The following is a 21896-nucleotide window of genomic DNA, read 5'->3' as shown; positions in this document are numbered from 1 at the left end:
CTTCAAACCATATATATATATATATTTTTTTTTTTTTTAACAGGCATTTTTCACAATTCCATGTAATGAACAGAACAGCTCTTCACAGATTTGCGATGGCTCWTGAAACTCTAACTTCCTTCAAACTGAACACAGATTCCAGAAAAGTTTATCTGACTCTGGGGAAGTAGACAGGGCCTCATTGCCAAAATATGGCTTTAAAGAAATGTAATAAAATAAAATGTCCCTACTACTACTACTGACTGTAATAGATTTGGTACAACAGTAAAAGTATGTAGGGAATGCCAAGAGGTTTGCTAGAGATGAATTACTTTTTTCCTACAACTGCGGTAATACGAACATTAATTTTATTCAAAAGGGATAGGATTTTGTCTTAAACACCTGCAGTTTAATCTAACCTTTCGGTTGCATTCCTTTAAGACAAAATGGTGCAAATATGTCACTCTTCAGCAAATGGTTAAAAACAATCGCAGACAAAAAAGACATTTCAATAATTTACTATGTATTTACACAATCCATCTGCTTCTCCAGCTTTGTCTTCCATTGATCTTGTCATCGTGATCTTATGTCTTGCGGATACATCTTCTAGTCACCCATTTTTACTTTCGATGTCTACAAGAAAATACATATATTTGATTATGTAATAAGAAAAACAAGAAGAAGCAAACCTATATTCAGTTCATGCAATCAGCTACAGAATGATTACGCCATTCAACCAATCAAAGGATGAAAACTGTGGCAAAAGAATGTCAGTTACCTGCAAGATGGCTACAATCACTCCAAATAGCCCAATCGCACTGCCGAAGATTTCCACAATAAGGATTTTGACGAAGAGGCTGCCGTTCTGGGCATCAGCCAGGGCGGCTCCACTCCCAACGATGCCAACACAGATGCCGCAGAAGAGGTTGGAGAAGCCCACAGTAAGACCAGCACCAAACATGGAGTAGCCTGTCAGGAAAGAACACAATCAGTACAGTCTTTACTTTATAGCCTGAAATTGGCTTCAATAGCTCAAATGATAAAATACAATGGCAAAATGTGCCTACTTTACATCTAAATGTTGAGCCTGCCTTTATATCATTGGAAATTAAGAACGCGTTCGACTTCCAATCAACAACTAGCCTGAGTGCCAGTCTGTTAGTGCCATCATGCCAACTCCTTGTCACTCATGGTCATGCCAAACAGGCTAATTAACACCCAATGTCAGCAATTCTCTTCTTACCTGCTTGGTAGTTCCTTGCCCCAATGGTCTCTGGTGTAGTGCCGCTAAAGCTCTATAAAGGGAAAGATGGTGTGTAAAGAAATAGAATGTCTCTAATAAAATTGGAGCCGTCTACTACAGTATCATACATCAGTAAGCCTGAAGAAAGATTCAAGGCCGTTCTCCAAGAAGGCCCTTCCTGAGGCTACGGCTAGTTACCACAGGTTCAGTCCTTAATGGTACCCTATTTCCTATTCATTGCACTACTTCTGACCAAAAGGAGTACACTATATAGGGAATAGGGTGCCATTTGGAATAAAGACATCTTAATACTATATCACCATAGTCATAAGTACTTTACAACACTGCTTATTAATTAAGTAAAAATACATTAAAGTACTACTTAAGTCATTTTTGGGGGGTATCTGTACTTTACAATTTCTATATTTGACAACTTTTACTTCACTACATTCTTAAAGAAAATTATGTACTTTTTACTCCATACATTTTCCCTGACACCCAAAAGTACTCTTTACATCTTGAATGCTGAGCACGACAGAAAATGGTCCAATTCACACACTCAAGAGAACAAGCCTGGTCATCCCTACCGCCTCTGATCTGGCGGACTCACTTAATACAAATGCTTCATTTATAAATTATGTCCGAGTGTTGGAGTGTGCCCCTGGCTATCTGTACATATTAAAAACAAGACAATTATACCATCTGGTTCTCTTACAATTGATAAGTGAAAATATTTTTGCAATTACATTTACTTTTGATATTTAAGTATATTTAAAACGAAATACCTTAAGACTTTTACTCAAGCAGTATTTTACTGGGTGACTTTCACTTGAGTCATTTTCTATTAAGGAATATTTACTTTTACTCAAGTATGACAATTGGGTACTTTTTCCCACCACTGTTAAAGGACACAAAATGATTATCATATCATAAGCCACCTCTCATGCTTACCTCAGCCATGTTACTTATCACGATTGCCATGATGATCCCATATATAGCTACGGCCTCGCAGAAGATAATGCTGTGGACAGGACGAGACAGCAAAAGCATWTAACACAAAACATTGATGGGAAAGACTGTGGTCTTATCAATACAAAACATACATACAGTTGAAGTCGGAAGTTTACATACACCTTAGCCAAATACATTTAAACTCAGTTTTTCACAATTCCTGACATTTAATCTGAGTAAAAATTCCCTGTCTTACGTCAGTTAGGATCACCACTTTATTTTAAGAATGTAAAATGTCAGAATAATAGTAGAGAGAATGATTTATTTCAGCTTTTATTTMTTTCTTTCATCACATTCCCAGTGGGTCAGAAGTTTACATACACTCAATTAGTATTTGGTAGCATTGCCTTTAAATTGTTTAACTTGGGTCAAACGTTTTGGGTAGCCTTACACAAGCTTCACACAATAAGTTGGGTGAATTTTGGCCCATTCCTCCAGACAGAGCTGGCGTAACTGAGTTAGGTTTGTAGGCCTCCTTGCTGGCACATACCTTTTCTGTTCTGCCCACAAACTTACTTTAGGATTGAGGTCAGGGCTTTGTGATAGCCACTCTAATACCTTGACTTTGTTGTCCTTAAGCCATTTTGACAACTATGGAAGAATGCTTGGGGTCATTGTCCATTTGGAAGACCCATTTGCGACCAACCTTTAACTTCCTGACTGATATCTTGAGATGTTGCTTCAATATATTCACATAATTTTCCTCCTCATGATGCCATCTATTTTGTGAAGTGCACCAGTCCCTCCTRCAGCAAAGCACCCCCACAACATGATGCTGCCACCCCCATGCTTCACGGTTGGGATGGTGTTCTTCGGCTTGCAAGCCTCCGCATTTTTCCTCCAAACATAACGATGGTCATTATGGCCAAACAGTTCCATTTGTTTCATCAGACCAGAGGACATTTCACCAAAGAGTATGATCTTTGACCCCATGTGCAGTTGCAAACCGTAGTCTGGCTTTTTTTAAATGGTGGTTTTGGAGCAGTAACTTCTTCCTTGCTGAGTGGCATTTCAGGTTATGTCGATATAGGACTCATTTTACTGTGGATATAGACACTTTTGTACCCGTTTCCTCCAGCATCTTCACAAGGTCCTTTGCTGTTGTTCTGGGATTGATTTGCACTTTTCGCACCAAAGTACGTTCATCTCTAGGAGACAGAACGGGTCTCCTTCCTGAGCGGTATGATGGCTGCGTAGTCCCATGGTGTTTATACTTGTGTACTATTGTATGTACAGATGAACATGGTACCTTCAGGCATTTGGAAATTGCTCCCAAGGATGAACCAGACTTGTGGTCTACAATTTTCTTTCTGAGGTCTTGGCTGATTTCTTTTGATTTTCCCATGATGTCAAGCAAAGAGGCACTGAGTTTGAAGGTAGGCCTTGAAATACATCCACAGGTACACCTCCGATTGACTCAAATGATGTCAATTAGTCGATCAGAAGCTTCTAAAGCCATGACATCATTTTCTGATATTTTCAAAGCTATTTAAAAGGCACAGTCAACTTAGTGTATGTAAACTTCTGACCCACTGGAATTATGATACAGTGAATTATAAGTGAAATAATCTGTCTGTAAACAATTGTTGGAAAAATTACTTGTGTCATGCACAAAGTAGATGTCCTAACCGACTTGCCAAAACTATAATTTGTTAACAAGAAATTTGTGGAGAGGTTGAAAAACGAGTTTTAATGACTCCAACCTAAGTGTATGTAAACTTCCGACTTCAACATACATACATACATACATACATACATAAATGTAGAATAATAGTGAAGACATCAAAACTGAAATAACATATATGGAATCATGTAGTAAAAAAATAAATAAAAGTTAAACAAATCAAAATATATTTGAGATTCTTCAAAGTAGCCATCCGTTACCTTCATGACAGCTTTGCACACTCTTGGCATTCTCTCAACCAGGATCACCTGGAATGCTTTTCCAACAGTCTTGAAGGAGTTCCCACACATGCTGAGCACTTGTTCCTTCACTCTGCGGTCCAACTCATCCCAAACCATCTCAATTTGGTTGAGGTTGGGTGATTGTGGAGGCCAACTCATCTGATGCAGTACTCCATCACTCTCCTTCTTAGTCAAATAGCCCTTACACAGCMTGGAGGTGTGTTGGGTCATTGTCCCATTAAAAAACAAATTATATTCCCACTAAGCGTAAACCAGATGGGATGGTGTATCGCTGCAGAATTCTGTGGTAGCCATACTGGTTAAGTGTGCCTTGAATTCTAAATAAATCATTGACAGTGTGACCATCAAGGCACCCCCACACCTTCATGCTTCACGGTGGGAACCACACATGCAGAGATCATCCGTAGACCTACTCTGTGTCTCACAAAGACACAGCGGTTGGAATAAAAACTCTCAAATTTGGACACATCAGACCAAAGGACAGATTTCGACCAGTCTAATGTCCATTGCTCATGTTTCTTGGCCCAAGCAAGTCTCTTCTTCTTACTAGAGTCCTTTAGTAGTTTCCTTGCAGCAATTTGACCATGAAGGCCTGATTCACACAGTCTCCTCTGAGCAATTGATCAAATCAAATGTCACATTCACCAAATACAACAGGTGTAGGTAGACCTTACAGTGAAATGCTTACTTACTACAAGCCCTTAATTAACCAACAATGCAGTTTAAAAAATAAACGAAATAAAAAATATATACCCCCCCCCAACAAAAAAAAATAAGGGAACAAAGTAACAAATCATTAAAGAGCAGCAGTAAAATAACAATAGCGAGGCTATATAAAGAGGGTACAGGTACAGAGTCAATGTGTGGGGGTACCGGTTAGTCAAGGTTGAGATGTCTGTTACTTGAACTCTGAAGCTTTTATTTGAGCTGCAATTTGAGGCTGGTAACTCTAACCTATTCTCTGTACCAGAGGTAACTCTGGGTCTTCCTTTCCTGCGGCGGTGCTCATGAAAGCCAGTTTCATCATAGCGCTTGATGGTTTTTGCGACAGCACTTGAAGAAGCTTTCAAAGTCCTTGAAATTTTCCGGATTGACTGACCTTCTTGTCTTAAATTAATGATGGACTGTCGTTTCTCTATGCTTGTTTGAGCTGTTCTTGCCATAATATGGACTTCGTCTTTAACCAAATAGGGCTATCTTCTGTATACCACCCCTACCTTGTCACATCACAATTAACAGGCTCAAAAGCATTAAGGAAAGAAATTCCACAAATTAACTTAACATGGCACACCTGTTAATTGAAATGCATTCCAGATGACTACCTCATGACGCTGGTTGAGAGAATGCAAAGTGTGCAAAGCTGTCAAGGCAAAGGGTGTCTACTTTGAAGAATTTGTTTATCACTTTTGTGGAGACTACATAATTCCATATTTTTTATTTTAACCTTTATTTAACTAGGCAAGTCAGTTAAGAACAAATTCTTATTTTACAATGACGGCCTACACCGGCCAAACCCTCCCCTAACCYGGATGACGCTGGGCCAATTGTGCGCCGCCCTATGGGACTCCCGATCACGGCCGGTTGTGATACAGCCCGGGATCGAATCAGGGTCTGTAGTGATGCCCCTAGAACTGAGATGTAGTGCACTAAACTGCTGCGCCACTCGGGGATCATGTGTAATTTCATAGTTTTGATGTCTTCACTATTATTCTACAATGTAGAAGATAGTAAAAAATAAAGAAAAACCCTGTAATGAATAGGTGTCCCCAAACTTTTGAATGTATATATACACAGTACGCAAATACAGACAAAAATTAAGCCTAGATTTTGACTAGAAAGCATTTTTAAATGGTGATTTTAGTCCAGGGGTAAACTTAATCAGGGAGTGAGAAACCGGCCCATAATGAGACATTTTCACTTTGAATATCTTACCTGACCAAATTCTTTGTTTTAATCCGTGGTGCTTTTACACCACCTCCTATGATGCTGGAACCTGTGATGTAAATGCCCCTGTAAAACAAGGAGGACAAAATTCATTATGAACATAAAACTAGGTTTGGATGATACCTGGGGGACCTCTTCTACAATATGTTACTCCAAATATTGCAATATCCGATATAATCGTTTTGCGCTGTTAATGACTAGATAATTCCAGACTGTGTAATTTAAATGTATTTTCAATATTATAGTCGCATTCTCACTTAATAATCTTAGTTTGGTGAAAAACTAAGGCTTGGTTAATTAAATGTAGACATCATTTAACATATTGATACCGCCTAACTAATAAAACTGCACAGTTTTGATTTGTAAAGTTCAAGTAGAGTATAGTCTAGCACATCACAATATATTGTCAATGTCAAATCAAGATATTTGATTTAATCACAAAAATCAGACCAACCCGACAAAGCAGAACATAAAAACAGTGATACACTAAAACAATACTCCTGCCATCCAGGAGTAGTAATTTAGCCTGCATGAAATAGGGAAGAGGATGGGGACAAGACACTAGTTGCTATTTGAATTTTCAAATCTAATTTCAGAACTTCCCTATTCATATTGGACAATCTCTTCTGATGCAACACTCAAAAGAGGGAAATTAAGAATACTCACCAAGCTGCTCCGACAACAGAGAGCGAGATGGCCAAGCCAATCCCAAGGTTTGCCCACATAAAGGGCGACGTTTCTGTCAAGAACCTGAGGGAGAGAGTACCACTTTACAATGAAAATCAAACATTCTAAGCATCAGTCTAGGTCAAGACTTCTAAAATACCACCTGACTGGAATTCTATTAGTAATCAGCACCAGACTCAGAATTGTTGCCTATATTCTTATGCCTATGATATATCCGACTGTTCTAACTAAGACAAGAGACTGTCATACTAACCATGCCACATCAAAGCGGAATCCAAGATCGAAGATTGTGTAGCAGATACCTGAAAAATATCACCAACGCAGAAAAAAAGTGGAAACGTTTTCATGAGTTTATGCATGTGTGTGTACACTGTATGTAGATGTATGTGTGTTTCTGTACAGTACATGCAATGTCAAGCCACTGAGATACAGAACCAAATTGTGCCCGAGAAATTATGAAATGTCAGAAGGTAAGTGTGATAGGTCACACGAGAAGTGCTTAGGTTCCTATTTTTCTGACTGTAGAAACTAAGCTAGCGTGATTTATTTAGCTATGTTGTGTTATATACGTTTTCTATAGTAAAGTTATGCTGTTAGTGCAGGGCCTTATACTATGCAGTCGAACATTAGTTAGTTAATCGCTTGCTAGCTAACGTTAACTAGTTAGGAAGCAAGCTACGTTACTTCCTGTAAGCATTTCGTCAAATTCTTACAAACAAATGGCTAAACAAGTTTTTGGACGGCAGTGCCACAAGCGTCAATAACAACATTCAATGCAAGGAAGCTAGAAAGCTAAATAACTAGGAATCCTGAAACATTATGACATATGTGAACAAGCCATCACATCACTGCAGAGACAATTTATCTACTACTAACTAGTAGCGCAGCGGGATAACGTCACGTTAGTTAGCAAGTCAGCACAGTACCTGTCAAGCAAAGACATTCACAATCAATAAATACAAACGAGTGCTTTTTTAATTAAATAAAGTATATTTTTGCCATCATCATTAGCTAACTAAACCCATTACATTAACTAGCAAATATACAACGTTTTCTTACCGACGATGAGAATAGTACTCCAGAAGGCCAAAGTGACCCCGGTGTAGAGAATGGCGTGTCCGTTCATGATCCACTCAATCACCCAAACCGCGATATTTTACGGGCAATCTTACAACACTAGCTTCAGGTTGGTGTTTACAATTGACTCCAAACGGTCTGAATAATATAAATAATGTTAATCACCCCCCGAAATCGTTCAATTGGAGAAGAAAAATCGAACCATCAAAAAGGGGAAGGAATGCAGTCAGCTGATCGAGCTTGACTTGAGCATGTGACTGTGATAACAAACGTCATTCTACTTCCTGTTTTCCAACGCCGCGGGAGCTTCAGAGGAGCCTCCGCTGGCCCATGTCTAGAAGGGATACCGATTTTGTCAAATTAATTAATTAAAATGTTATTTTCGTGTCAAATCGCCAATTGGCAACCCACCCCTTATGGGATTAATTGACACATAAACAAACATTACAATAATTCACTATGGTAATTAAATGCTAATTCTTATTCCGGTGTTCTCTGCATTGCATAAAGAGTGAAAAAAATTATAATAATCTATACTTAATAGTAAATAAGGTTATCCAAACAATAATTACGTCCCTAGAGCAGTAAAATAATATACATACATATATACAGTGGGGAGAACAAGTATTTGATACACTGCCGATTTTGCAGGTTTTCCTACTTACAAAGCATGTAGAGGTCTGTAATTTTTTATCATAGGTACTCTTCAACTGTGAGACGGAATCTAAAAATAAAAAAAATCCAGAAAATCACATTGTATGATTTTTAAGTAATTAATTTGCATTTTATTGCATGACAAGTATTTGATCACCTACCAACCAGTAAGAATTCCGGCTTTCTTTAAGAAGCCCTCCTGTTCTCCACTCATTACCTGTATTAACTGCACCTGTTTGAACTCGTTACCTGTATAAAAGACACCTGTCTACACACTCAATCAAACAGACTCCAACCTCTCCACAATAGCCAAGACCAGAGAGCTGTGTAAGGACATCAGGGATAAAATTGTAGACCTGCACAAGGCTGGGATGGGCTACAGGACAATAGGCAAGTAGCTTGGTGAGAAGGCAACAACTGTTGGCGCAATTATTCGAAACATGGAAGAAGTTCAAGATGACGGTCAATCACCCTATGTCTGGGGCTCCATGCAAGATCTCACCTCGTGGGGCATCAATGATCATGAGGAAGGTGAGGGATCAGCCCAGAACTACACGGCAGGACATGGTCAATGACCTAAGAGAGCTGGGACCACGTCTCAAACTCAACATCCTCCAGAAAGAAAACCATTAGTAACACACTACGCCCGTCATGGATTAAAATCCTGCAACGCACGCAAGGTCCCCTGCTCAAGCCAGCGCATGTCCAGGCCCGTCTGAAGTTTGCCAATGACCATCTGGATGATCCAGAGGAGGAATGGGAGAAGGTCATGTGGTCTGATGAGAAAAATAGAAGCTTTTTGTCTAAACTCCACTCGCCATGTTTGGAGGAAGAAGAAGGATGAGTACAACCCCAAGAACCCATCCCAACCGTGAAGCATGGAGGTGGAAACATCATTCTTTGGGGATGCTTTTCTGCAAAGGGACAGGACGACTGCACCGTATTGAGGGAGGATGGATGGGACCATGTATCGCGAGATCTTGGCCAACAACCTCCTTCCCTCAGTAAGAGCATTGAAGATGGGTCATGGCTGGGTCTTCCAGCATGACAACGACCCGAAACACACAGCCAGGGCAACTAAGGAGTGGCTCCGTAAGAAGCATCTCAAGGTCCTGGAGTGGCCTAGCCAGTCTCCAGACCTGAACCCAATAGAAAATCTTTGGAGGGAGCTGAAAGTCCGTATTGCCCAGCAACAGCTCCGAAACCTGAAGGATCTGGAGAAGGTCTGTATGGAGGAGTGGGCCAAAATCCCTGCTGCAGTGTGTGCAAACMTGGTCAAGAACTACAGGAAACGTATGATCTCTGTAATTGCAAACAAAGGTTTCTGTACCAAATATTAGGTTCGGCTTTTCTGATGTATCAAATACTTATGTCATGCAATAAAATGCAAATTAATTACTTAAAAATCATACAATGTGATTTTCTGGATTTTCTGGATTCCGTCTCTCACAGTTGAAGTGTACCTATGATAAAAATTACAGACCTCTACATGCTTTGTAAGTAGGAAAACCTGCAAAATCGGCAGTGTATCAAATACTTGTTCTCCTCACTGTACATTCATTCAGACAGACAGACAAATAAATACAGAAATAAAAAGAAACAGAAGTCACTTGAAACCAGACTGGCAAAAAAAAAAGATTAGTATGGGAGACAAGCATATACACAATCTATATACACACATGCCATTTACCACATGGAAGCAAAATATTTTTACAATTTAATTATAGGTAGCCCTTTTTATTTTATTCCAGGATTTATCTAAATATTCTGCAAACGGAAATACACAATGGACAAAAAAACACTTACATTTCTCCTCATCACTCATCCACATAATGCCAGTGTATATCTGGTGTGCTTTCTGGAATAAGAGCAAGCGTATATCGTAGAGGATAAACTGAGTTTCATTCTCTATTTCTTAAAGGTTACATAGTCTTTCCTCTTCCATTTCACCACAATACCGACCTGTTTCAATACGCAGACGCAATATCCCTGATCTTACCTGTTTCAATACGCAGAGACAATATCCCTGATCTGACCTGTGCACATAGTGATCTCTTGCTTTTAGGTAGGTTATACATAATATATCGCTCACACACAAATTCACCCTTAATCAAACTAAAGATTCTCAATTTGGGTTTATGATTAATCTCCTCCATTGTTTTTAGTATTGCATCAGTTGTTTTTTAATCATGTCTATGTTACCCTTAATTAGTTTTTTGTACAGATGTCAGACTGTTGAAAAAGGTCGGACATTTCAGTTGTCCAGGCTGTCTCTATGGATAGATCCCATTGAAAAACTTTACCAGCTATTCTGGCAGTTGGCAACAGTCTATTCCAAAGTCTCACCATACACGCCTTCCATCTCACCTCACAGGGTTTCCAGCCCATGTCCCCAGTTATTTCAAGTATAGGTGCAAACTTGTGGACACCCAAAAAGTAACATACTGCTCTGTTATGGACATGTTCCTTTCTAAAATACATCTTGGCACCTCACACTCCTACTGAATAGTCCAGAACAGGACACACACATGTCTGATACAGTTTGGAATACGTAACATAACCAATATCTTTCAGTGTTTTTGTTTATCCTATAACTCCCCCAAGAGCTCTACTTGCTGAGTCRGCCAGGGCAGATGTTCCGTATAGAAAGGTAATATGTTTGTCAATAAAAATACCCAAATATTTATAAATGCTTGTAAACTCAAGAATGTCTCACCAAAATAAAACTGAAAAACACTTGTCTTAGCACCTGGTTTTCTAAAATGCATTATCTGTGTTTTTGTCTGGTTGATCATGGGTCTCCATCTTTTACACCAATTGACTGCACATAATAACATTTTCTGCAGGTCTTGTTCAGTTTCTGACATCAAAATAATATCATCAGTATTTAACTATTACATCATATTTAACTATTTAATTTATTTTGCCAAATCATTTATAAACAAAGCAAACCAAGTCCCGTAGTCCCGTTCAGTACAACGTTCAGTACAACGAGAGTGTGTATTACACAACGTCGAGTTCCACAGCAGACTGGACTTGATTTCCATAGAATCACTTGATGGCTAGCTACAATTCGCCAGTAAACATACTTTCTACTGAGCACTACATTCATTACATGATGTAATAACTATAACTATAGCAATGGGAATATGGCATGAGAGATGGAAAAAAATAACAAGGTAATTGGCTGCTTAGATTTAATTTGTATTATTTTTTACTCAAAAAAAATAAAAAAATAAAAAAAATAAGTGGAACTCATGTTAGAACGGGCCAATAGGATCTCTCTAGCTCATGCTTGGCTCTTCCCACCTCCTTGCTTGTTCTGCCCACCATGACTAATTTGTTCCCATTGGAAAGGACAGGCTGTGGTCCATCTTGGTTTAGATAAAAAAAATATTTTGCCAAATGCTCGCTTGCTTCCCTTGCAGTCAATACTACTGGTGGCAACAATGTCATACTCTTTTGGAGCAGACAGCGTCAGATAGATGGCCTACACATACAGAGACAGATGGGCACTGTTTCGCGCCCTCAGATGCTTTCTCCGGTGAGATACAATACATTCAGCCTCTCGCGAATTGAAGAAAAATGATGAAACACAGAGAAATGAAAAAAAAACATTTTTTTTTCTTTTTTTCTTGGTAAATTTTTTGGGGAACCCTTTCTTCCCATGGCATCCATGAATACACGCCACTGGGCTGTTACAATGTACTGATATAAGTGGAAGCATGTGGCATTCGGCAACTTTGAGAAAAATGACTTAGTTGTATCTGTTGGTCACATGCATATCTGCCCTATCATTGGCAAGAATAGACCAACCTGATCTCGCCACCTCCCACCTGCCTTCCATCTTTGTTGGGTCCTTGCTATCTGGAAACCTTGGGACGTCCCCACCCCATTGAAGTTTACATTTAAAATGGTTAAGGTAAGGGTTAAGTAAGGGTTATGGTTACGTTTAGGGTTAGGGTTAGGATAAGGGTTAAGGTTAGGGTATCAAATCAAGCTTTATTTATACAGGACATTTCAGACAGAATGCAATACAATGTGCTTCACAGGAAGAAAAAAAACTAAAGAATAACAATAAAAACTGAACAACTAAAAAGAACCCTAAGAAAAAGTAAAGCTAAAAAGGGGTGTTTTAAGATTTCTTTTAAATATGTCCACAGTTTTGGCCCCCTGGGGGTTTTCTGGCAGGCTATTCCAGATCCTGGGAGCATAATAACTAAAGGCTGACTCCATGTTATTCACCTTGGAAGATAGGCTAGCCGGCCGTGTCGATGGTTCCCATTGGTGATAAGAGTAGTAGAATACGGTGATTTGAGAAGAGTAGTAGAACAGGATGATTTGAAGAGTAGTAGAATGGTCACACTTAAATGAGCTTTTCTGGTTACTTTACTTAGGATGGCTAATCAGCCGTACCAGGGATTGTCCGGGAGGTGGCTTCTCACCTCTACCTCGTGTTGATATTCAGAGTTCGAACCTCTTTGGACGTGAGCTGCAGCTTGATGCCTTTCTGGTCTCAATGTTAATTTTTTACCAATCCTTTTATGCACTCTGGTCGAAAGGGACGTTTCCGTCAGGCTGACACGCTCTCTGACCTCATTTCCGCCGTGGCTACTTACTGTGCAAAGTTTATAGGAGACAAATGATCTCTTTTGGCTCCTAAAATCACATTATTATCTTAGCAAAAATACTTTCATCATTGTTTATATTTCATGCACAACGTAAAGGATGGAGACTTTGTACATGTAGTGTATATACTTTAAGTTACAGTGTTTCCTTTATAACACTTTTAATGACATCACAAAATAACAACCCATATTACATTATTATTCTTTAGATATCTGACCATTCTCCACCCAGCCTAATGTTTTATCTTATCTCTGAAATATGCCGCAAACTCACCACATTTAGATGTGAGGGAAAGTTCACATAGGTTTGTGGGGGTAGGATTTATCAACAGTTTAGAAGAGCACTCTTGAATTATTCTGATTATAAGTGGTCAAGTTAGAAAAATTAGCCCGTCTGGCATTTCTAATTGCCAAGTTGCCGTCTCAGAATATCATAATGGACATGCAACTTTGACTTTCTCCACTTTCATTCTGCCTTTCTGCAATTTCTCTTTAATTGATTCGTTTCCTCACTCATCCAAGGGGCTCTCCATTTGGATATGGCCTTTATCAACCTTACTGGAGCTATGGTATCAATGGTTGCCCTTAATTCACTATTCAAGTCATCAACTAAATCATCACAAGAGGATGGCAGAATAGGTGATGGAGTATTGTTCATACACTCAATAAAATCTGTAACAACTTCAGAGGTAAGATAGCGTTTCTTAATAATGCATTCAGTATTACCCTCTGCTATGGACAACAAGGTAGTAGTCTTGGAGTCAGGCTCTTTGTCAACATCAATATTTAAATCACCCAACACAATGATTTTATCATAGTTCTCAAGGACAATAGACAATAGTTCAGAGAAATCAGTAAAGAATGTGGAGCAGTGCTTTGGTGGCCGATACAGGGTTATGGCCAACACTGGTGGCTGACATTTAAACAGCATAGCATGATGCTCAAAATACCCAAAGTAGCCAAACGAAATGTTCTTACAACTGAGCGCATTCGTAAAAATAGAGGCTGTCCCCCTACCCTTTTCCMTTTTTGATAGAGTATGATAAGCTGTAGTCCGGGGGGGAAGCTTCAATAAGAGGGGCACTACAGTCTGAAGACAGCCATGTTTCAGTGATAAACATACATGCAGTCAACTTTGCACTCAGTAATAAGGTCATTCACAATAAATGTTTTACGAGTGATTGCTCTAACATTTAAAAGCACCATATTCCATGAGTGTGGGCCACTCTGTGCCTGGGGCATCTGCCTCGAGGTAACCAATGGAGTAAGAACCAAATTATTAATGTTAGAACCATGTTTTCCAATCTATCAGAATGGTAGGAGATGATAGTTTGTGTAAACTCAATAGAAGGTGTAGTTAAAAGAACATAAATTAGGTTACTCACAATAACCATATTGCCATTTGTACAGTAGTTGATATGCTTTCCAAGTCCTCTGTTGCATATTCTGACAGGGAGAAGTGGAGCACTACCATACCCTGTCCTTCAGTCTTTAAAACAGTTTGCGATGTTGCTGGAAATAATCCTGGAACCCCTGCTGTTAGGGTGAATATGAAGGATGCCGTATAGCACTAACCATCATTGACAACATGTATTTCTATTGTTAGAGTGGTCACTAGAATATCATGTCAATATAATAGATCATCTTTGCTGATACTTAAAATACCTATCCAGGCTTTGTAAGATCTGCGTCAGCAATGCCTGGTCAGAACACGGCCATTCTCTTGTCTTTTATAAAATATAGTTATTCTATTTTTATTCTCTTGTATTTTACTGCAGCTACTTTTTGTATGATATTTACTTCCCTCGTCAAACAAAATGCATTTCATGTTTATTACAGCAAGTAGAATAAACTGTACAGAGGCATTGTAGAAAAAGGAAATAGCCTAAACATGTTGGTCTCATGATGAAAGCTAAATTCCATCAAATAAACTTTCTGGGTTATATTTTTCAACAATCGTAAATAAAGACATAATTTCAAGCAAAGATTTTGCTACACTGAGACTTTGCCTCTTCCACTCTGTTTCCTATAAGCAAAGACTGTGTAGGAATCGTTCATACAGTTGAAGTCGGAAGTTTACATACTTAGGTTGGAGTCATTAAAACTTGTTTTTTAATCACTCCACAAATTTCTATAGTTTTGGCAAGTCGGTTAGGACATCTACTTTGTGTATGACACAAGTAATTTTTCCAACAATTGTTTACAGACAGATTATTTCACTTATCATTCACTGTATCATAATTCCAGTGGGTCAGAAGTGTACATACACTAAGTTGACTGTGCCTTTAAATAGTTTGAAAATATCGGAAAATTATGTCATGGCTTTAGAAGCTTCTGATCGGCAAATTGACATATTTAGAGTCAATCGGAGGTGTACCTGTGGATGTATTTCAAGGCCTACCTTCAAACTCAGTGCCTCTGCTTGACATCATGGTAAAATCAAAAGAAATCAGCCAAGACGTCAGAAAAAAAATTGTAGACATCCACAAGTCTGCTTCATCCTTGGGAGCAATTTCCAAACACCTGAAGGTACCACGTCCATCTGTACAAACAATAGTATGCAAGTATAAACATGTACGCAGCCGTTATAACGTACTTTGGTGCGAAAAGTGCAAATCAATCCCAGAACAACAGCAAAGGACCTTGCGAAGATGCTGGAGGAAACAGGTATAAAAGTATCTATATCCACAGTAATACGAGTCCTCTATCGACACAACCTGAAAAGTCGCTCAGCAAGGAAGAAGCCACTGCTCCAAAACCGCCACAAAAGCAAGTCAGGAAGTTAAAGCTTGCTCGCAAATGGGTCTTCCAAATGGACAATGACCTCAAGCATACTTCCAAAGTTGTGGCAAAATGGCTTAAGGACAACAAAGTCAAGGTATTGGAGTAGCCATCACAAAGCCCTGACCTCAATCCTATATAAAATGTGTGGACAGAACTGAAAAAGTTGTAGGCTGTGCTTCGATTATGATATGGTTTGACTTGTAAAGGTTTTTTTGCTTGGTCACATACAGCTGATGTGTTGTGCATTGAAGTCCACAAGCGAAGGGAAAAGGTAAGAGGAGGAAAGCACAGAGATGCAAGAAGGAATGCAACGTGGCTGCTATGAAAGTGAACTGTGGTTACGCATGTTTAGGGGTGTATTCATTCTGCCGATTGTGTTGAAAAACGTTTTTAAATGGAATCAAAGGAACGAATTGGGAATAAACATAACTGAATTTGTCCAATAAAAACTCATGTTCGCAACTAACCACTTGTTGGACTAATGATTACTCTGTCCATGTGTCACTGTCACCTTCATTTTTTCTCTTGACCTGTGTGCACCTACTTTGTAAACTTTAATTCATAGGCTATGTTGTAGCAAACTCATGATGGGTATAGTATAGGCAAAATTAGGGTATCCTGTAACAGCCTAAACCTATCGATGTTACATTGAACTGGATGAATGGAATATGAAGCAGTACCAGAGCGCCAAGTCTAGGTCAAAAAGTCTCCTTTACAGCTTCTACCCCCAAGCCATAAGACTGCTGAACAATTAATCAAATGGCCACCCGGACTATTTACATTGACACCCCCTTTGTTTTTACACTGCTGCTACCCGCTGTTCATCGGTACCCCCTGTAAATAGCCTCATTATTGTTATTTTATTGTTTTATTAAAAAAAATGTACTTTAGTTTATTTTGTAAATATTTTCTTCACTCTATTTCTTGAACTGCATTGTTGGTTAAGGGCTTGTAAGTAAGCATTTCGTTGCATGTGACAAATAAAATGTATTTGAATGACAGTCATCCAATATGCTGTAATAGAAATAAGGCCATTAAACAAACAGATGTCTTCCCTCATCTTAAATGGCATGACAGCGACTGCTGTAGCTCAATGTTAGGAATAATAAGTAGCAAATTACAGGTTTAAGGAATTCAGTGCCTTGCTGTGTTGTTCAATAACCACTTGATGGCGCTAAATCCCTGGTTGAATGTGCAAATGACTTGACCAGATGGACTGGTGCTTTTCTGAACCATAAAATTGCATGTTATGTTCAGAAATGGATCTGTTTAGAATTGATGCATTATTATTTGTACATCTCAAATTCAGTCTGGAATCAGTAAAATGTATAATTTGAACGTTCAACCTATTATGTAGCCCTACGTAAAATAAATTAATGAATTGTATGATGTTCTTGCCTTTCAATATCATTGAAAGCTCACCATCAGACTGATGTCACAGTGACTTTCACAGCCAGAAAGAGACAAAAGAGCATGCACAAAATCCAGGGTTTGTCAAGGGAAAATGTCAGTAGTTTTATCCTTGAAAAACCCTGCAATCCATGAAACCTTTTATTCATTCCATTCGCCTGCCCTTTTTAAATAGACATTTGCTTTGATATCCACTCGAAGAGGTACCACACAGCCTGAAATTGATATTTTGAAGTTACTTTTTTTTTATACTGGTTGTTGGATTTTTCTTCCAAAATGTCTGTGGACTTTTATATAAAACAACATTCTTGGTTCAGTATAATCCTACATAGCTGGATAGATCCATTTAGATTGCTAAGCATGAGAGAAAAAAGAGATACATTGAATTGGAATCAGTGCATAAGTTAGCTTTATTCATTCAGAGCACACTAAAGCTCAGATTCATAAAGCAAAAATGAATCTGACATTTTGCAGATGGAAGTCAATGAGTGTCATAACCAAACCAACATTATAAACTGGGTATAGAACTAAATTAACAAAGAATGCTGCCTATATGGAAGAACATAATGTGTTATGGTGATATGTATCAACAGACAGAGGAAGTGAACACTGAAGTGTATTCAGATGTACAGAAACGGTAGCTAGGTTAATGACAAGGCCACTGTTGCCATCTAGCTGACATTACGTTATTTTCCAAGTCATCACGTATTGTTAGTCTCATTGTGTTCTGTTCTCAATTGGTAATGTAAGATTCAATCACAGATGCATGAGCTCACATGTGCCACAAACATCAGTGGGTATATGCCTGTCAGACTGCAAATTGTAATTGAGAGAACATGTCCCTTAAACTAATTAACATACTCTGAAAGGGTGATGTGAGCAGTAAACCTTCTAATCATTCCATTTTCCACTCAAATATATAATTTTACTCTATTCTTACCTAACCACACTTCAATTTTCTTCCTCAGAAGTGATGTAGGCCTGCACACATTTACATACAAAATATAAATGAGCTCAGCCTAGAAAAGAGTAAAATGTACAACATAATTATACAGTTTTATAGCAGAAAAAAAGATAACCAAATAAAAATTCAATCTTAGCTCTGAAATCGTAGAAGAAAAGCATTTACAAATGTCAGATTTGATTTGAAGCTTCAGTTGAATTAATTTAGTGATATCTACATTTCATTTCCTATGTAACTTCAAGGTTGTTACTACAGTTATTACTGTGTAGTTACACACTGTAGGTGTTACAAAACAACGTATTCGCAAACTGTTTATTGTAGGATGCACTCTCCCACTTATGTTATTTTCTTTTAAGATGAAAAATTAGTTATGACGCAGCAGCATTTTACCAGAAGAATTGGCAATATATCAAGGTTGTCCCCATTGAAAGTGAATAATGGTCTTTTTCAGCTTGGTCCAGCACAATTTAGTTTTTTTTATTGTGCTTTCCATGCTGTAGGAGGAGAATGCATCCATGGAACACAACATTTTGACTAAAACAAACTAGAAACAAAACAATTAATGATGTTCAAAACCCTGTGAATGGTACAGAGTAATGGTATAGTTAGGGCTTTTCGTATCGTCAAACATACAATGGTTAATTACATTTTACAATACACTTACAACCGTAGGCCTATGGCAAATATGTATTGTGGGTGGTGAGGTTACTGAACCTTGCTATATCTTAATATAATCAAAAATGATTAAAAATCATTTTTGTGATTTCTCGATTCAAACCTCTGGGAGGCAGATAGATAACATCTCAGAGGTGTTGATCCTTTCCTATAGTACCTGATGGTCTTCTTGCATCCTTCCTGTAGTCCAGTCTCCTATAATGCTTTATCCACAGCCTGGCCTTCGGGAATTGACAATAGTGTTGTATAGATAACACTATGTAGGTTTGATCTTACTGTATATCGTGTCCATAACTAGTTTGTGGATAAAAGYGCCTGTAAAGAGCCTGGAAGGTCTGCAAAGAGTCAGTGTATGTATGTGTGATTTGAAAATTTTGTGTAGAAATTGGTAGCAAGTCCTCAGCCTAACACAAGATTCACATGCTATATGATGAACTATGATAAAGTATTTGATAAAGCTCTATGTAACATGACATGGAAGCAGGCCTAGGAGTTTTGTTGAATTACATTTCTATGAAAATATGAATACATGCCTGTCTATGGCACTGCTGAAGTAGGATGGTTTTAAAATCCCTTCCTTAGCTTGCTGAATAGCAAAATGCATTAGTGGACTACTCAGCACTAATACCAGTAAGGTAGAAATTGTAGCTGTCTCTTCAAACTTAGTTCTTCTTTTTGTCATTACCACCATTTCCTACACTGCGGGCCTACTTCACTCCACTGTACTGCACTGTATCTGTCCTTGGTCATCGTGATAGGGTAGGATGATTGTCATCAAAGGCAAGTATATGTCTATTACAATCAATCTTTATTCAAATCTATTCAATAAACACCCACCTGCAGGCAGGTTTGTTTGTGAAAGTTTTTTGCCCAGTATCTTTATCTCAGGTTAAGATCTGACCTCTAGCTAAGATAATATATTCACTGAGTGTACAAAATATCATGCTCTTTCCATGACAGACTCACCAGGTGAATCCAGGTGAAAGCTATGATTCCTTATTGATGTCACCTGTTAATTCCACTTCAATCATTGTAGATGAAGGGGAGGAGACAGGTTAAAGAAGGATTTTTAAGCCTTGAGACTATTGAGACATGGATTTTGTATGTGTGCCATTCAGAGGGTGAATGGGCAAGACAAAATATTTAAGTGCCTTCAAACGGGGTATGGTTGTAGTTGCCAGGCGCACCGGTTTGAGTGTGTCAAGAACTGCAATGCTGCCGGGTTTTTCATGCTCAACAGTTTCCTGTGTGTATCAAGAATGGTGCACCACCCAAAGGACATCCAGCCAACTTGACTTTAGAGCATTAGAGTCAACATGGGCCCTTGTGGGAAGCATTAGAGTCAACATGGGCCCACATCCCTGTGGAATGCTTTCGACACCTTGTAGAGTCCATGCCCCAACATATTGAGGCTGTTCTGAGGGCAAAAGGGGGTGTAACTCAATATTAGGAAGATGTTCCTAATGTTTTGTACACTCAGTGTAAATAAATTGCTCTTCTACCTGTTTCACGGGAGTCTTTGGAAAGTGAAGTCGCTAGACAATTTTAGCAATGTTTCATTTAAACTTTTACTTCACCTGAGGGATATATTTAAGCACATTCATAATATGCWGTTTTAATTGCATATAAATGTGTTCACGCACTGCAGCACTATCTTCTATCTTTATCAATCCTTTCTCTGCAGACCAAGCTGAGATGAAGCTGCATAATGAGCAGAGCTGCCATTATAGGATGTTTAACTCTCATCCTTTTAAAAGTGATTAGATATATTTGTTAAACTGTTGACGTTGAAGAAATGTGCTGCAATCAGGGTTGGGATTTGTTCTGTGAAAAATGTATTAAATATTAGTTGTTACATTTCACAAAAGTAATCGTGTTACGTGACAGTATTTYTTTGCATGAAAAGTAATCTATTACATATTACTCGCTGTCCATTCAGCACAGAGCGCCACTATGGGCCTACCTGTAGGCTATCAGATGAGCGAAGGTGTAGATTTTCCTTTAGTACTTTTTGATTTCCGCCGTTGTTTGGTTGATTTTGTTAGACTTACATGCGTCCTTGATGATTAGTAATCCCTTTTGATAATATGCCTTTTATTTGAATGCATTATTATGTGTAGGATTTCACTCACTGAAATTAGTAACATCATTTTCAATTCTACTGTATGCAGGCTATTTAGTGAATAATAATGTATTTCCTTGTGATGTAATATTGTTATTATAGATCTAATATTTGGCCCATTCCACAAAAGGAGTGCCTTTTGATATTTTTTGTATAAATTGTGCACCAATATGGAATTTGAACAGCCTATTACATTAAATTAAGTGCCCTTTAATATAGACCACATAGAGAATTCAATAAATCAGATTTTTTTATATGAATAAAGACTTGCTAAAGTGCCAAAATCCATTATTTTGACATGTCTGTCCATGCACCCTCTGTGAYTTCCTGGAAGATTTTAACCCACTTATTTTAAGTAATAAAAAAAACTGTCCCTCATCAGCCATAAAATAACTACCGTGGTAGGTTTTGTGGGTTTTTAGACTCTTATGTAGGTGTCATAACCAGCCATAAAATAACTATTGTGGAAGGTTTTGTGGATTTTTACACTCTTATGTAGGTGTCATAACCAGCCATAAAATAACGCAATAGATGTCACAACAGGTGTAAATATGTGTCATGACAGTGTTATGGACCATGTTATGACAAGTTATTTCAGCTGTAATGCCATTTTGACATTGTTATGACCGTTTCATAAAGTCTTATGACACTGGGTGTCCATTAAAGTGTTACCTAAACTTCTATAGCGCTTTTTAAAATAGTAATCTCAAAGCGCTTCATAAGCAAAAAACAAACAAACAAGCAATATATAATGACAGGTCAACCAATAGAGGCCATGTTTTTAAAAGCTGC

At 38.3% G+C, this 21896-nt stretch overlaps 1 protein-coding gene across 1 annotated transcript; it reads right to left on the bottom strand.

The window, feature by feature from the left end:
* Positions 1 to 13: 13 nt before the first annotated feature.
* Positions 14 to 8127, bottom strand: LOC111956761 (V-type proton ATPase 21 kDa proteolipid subunit c''). The gene is made up of 8 exons (XM_023977340.2): positions 7850 to 8127; positions 7044 to 7092; positions 6770 to 6853; positions 6092 to 6169; positions 2174 to 2243; positions 1223 to 1274; positions 758 to 948; positions 14 to 612 (listed from the first exon to the last, which is right to left on the bottom strand). Exons 1-8 carry the CDS (start codon positions 7914 to 7916, stop codon positions 586 to 588), a joined length of 618 nt encoding a protein of 205 aa, XP_023833108.1. The 5' UTR covers positions 7917 to 8127; the 3' UTR covers positions 14 to 585.
* Positions 8128 to 21896: the final 13769 nt, after the last annotated feature.

This window comes from Salvelinus sp. IW2-2015, linkage group LG32 (genome assembly GCF_002910315.2).
Source record: "Salvelinus sp. IW2-2015 linkage group LG32, ASM291031v2, whole genome shotgun sequence".
In the NCBI taxonomy this organism is placed as follows: domain Eukaryota; kingdom Metazoa; phylum Chordata; class Actinopteri; order Salmoniformes; family Salmonidae; genus Salvelinus; species Salvelinus sp. IW2-2015.
This window is presented reverse-complemented; position numbering and strand designations above follow the sequence as displayed.

What these genes read in the sequence shown, in the direction of transcription:
- LOC111956761 (XM_023977340.2), bottom strand. Translation starts at nt 7,916, where the DNA reads ATGAACGGACACGCCATTCTCTACACCGGGGTCACTTTGGCCTTCTGG. An exon ending in GGCAAGGAACTACCAAGCAG is followed by an intron (nt 949 to 1,222) that starts GTAAGAAGAGAA and finishes CTTTCCTGACAG; the next exon opens with GCTACTCCATGTTTGGTGCT. An exon ending in TGATTGTAGCCATCTTGCAG is followed by an intron (nt 613 to 757) that starts GTAACTGACATT and finishes ATTTTCTTGTAG; the next exon opens with ACATCGAAAGTAAAAATGGG.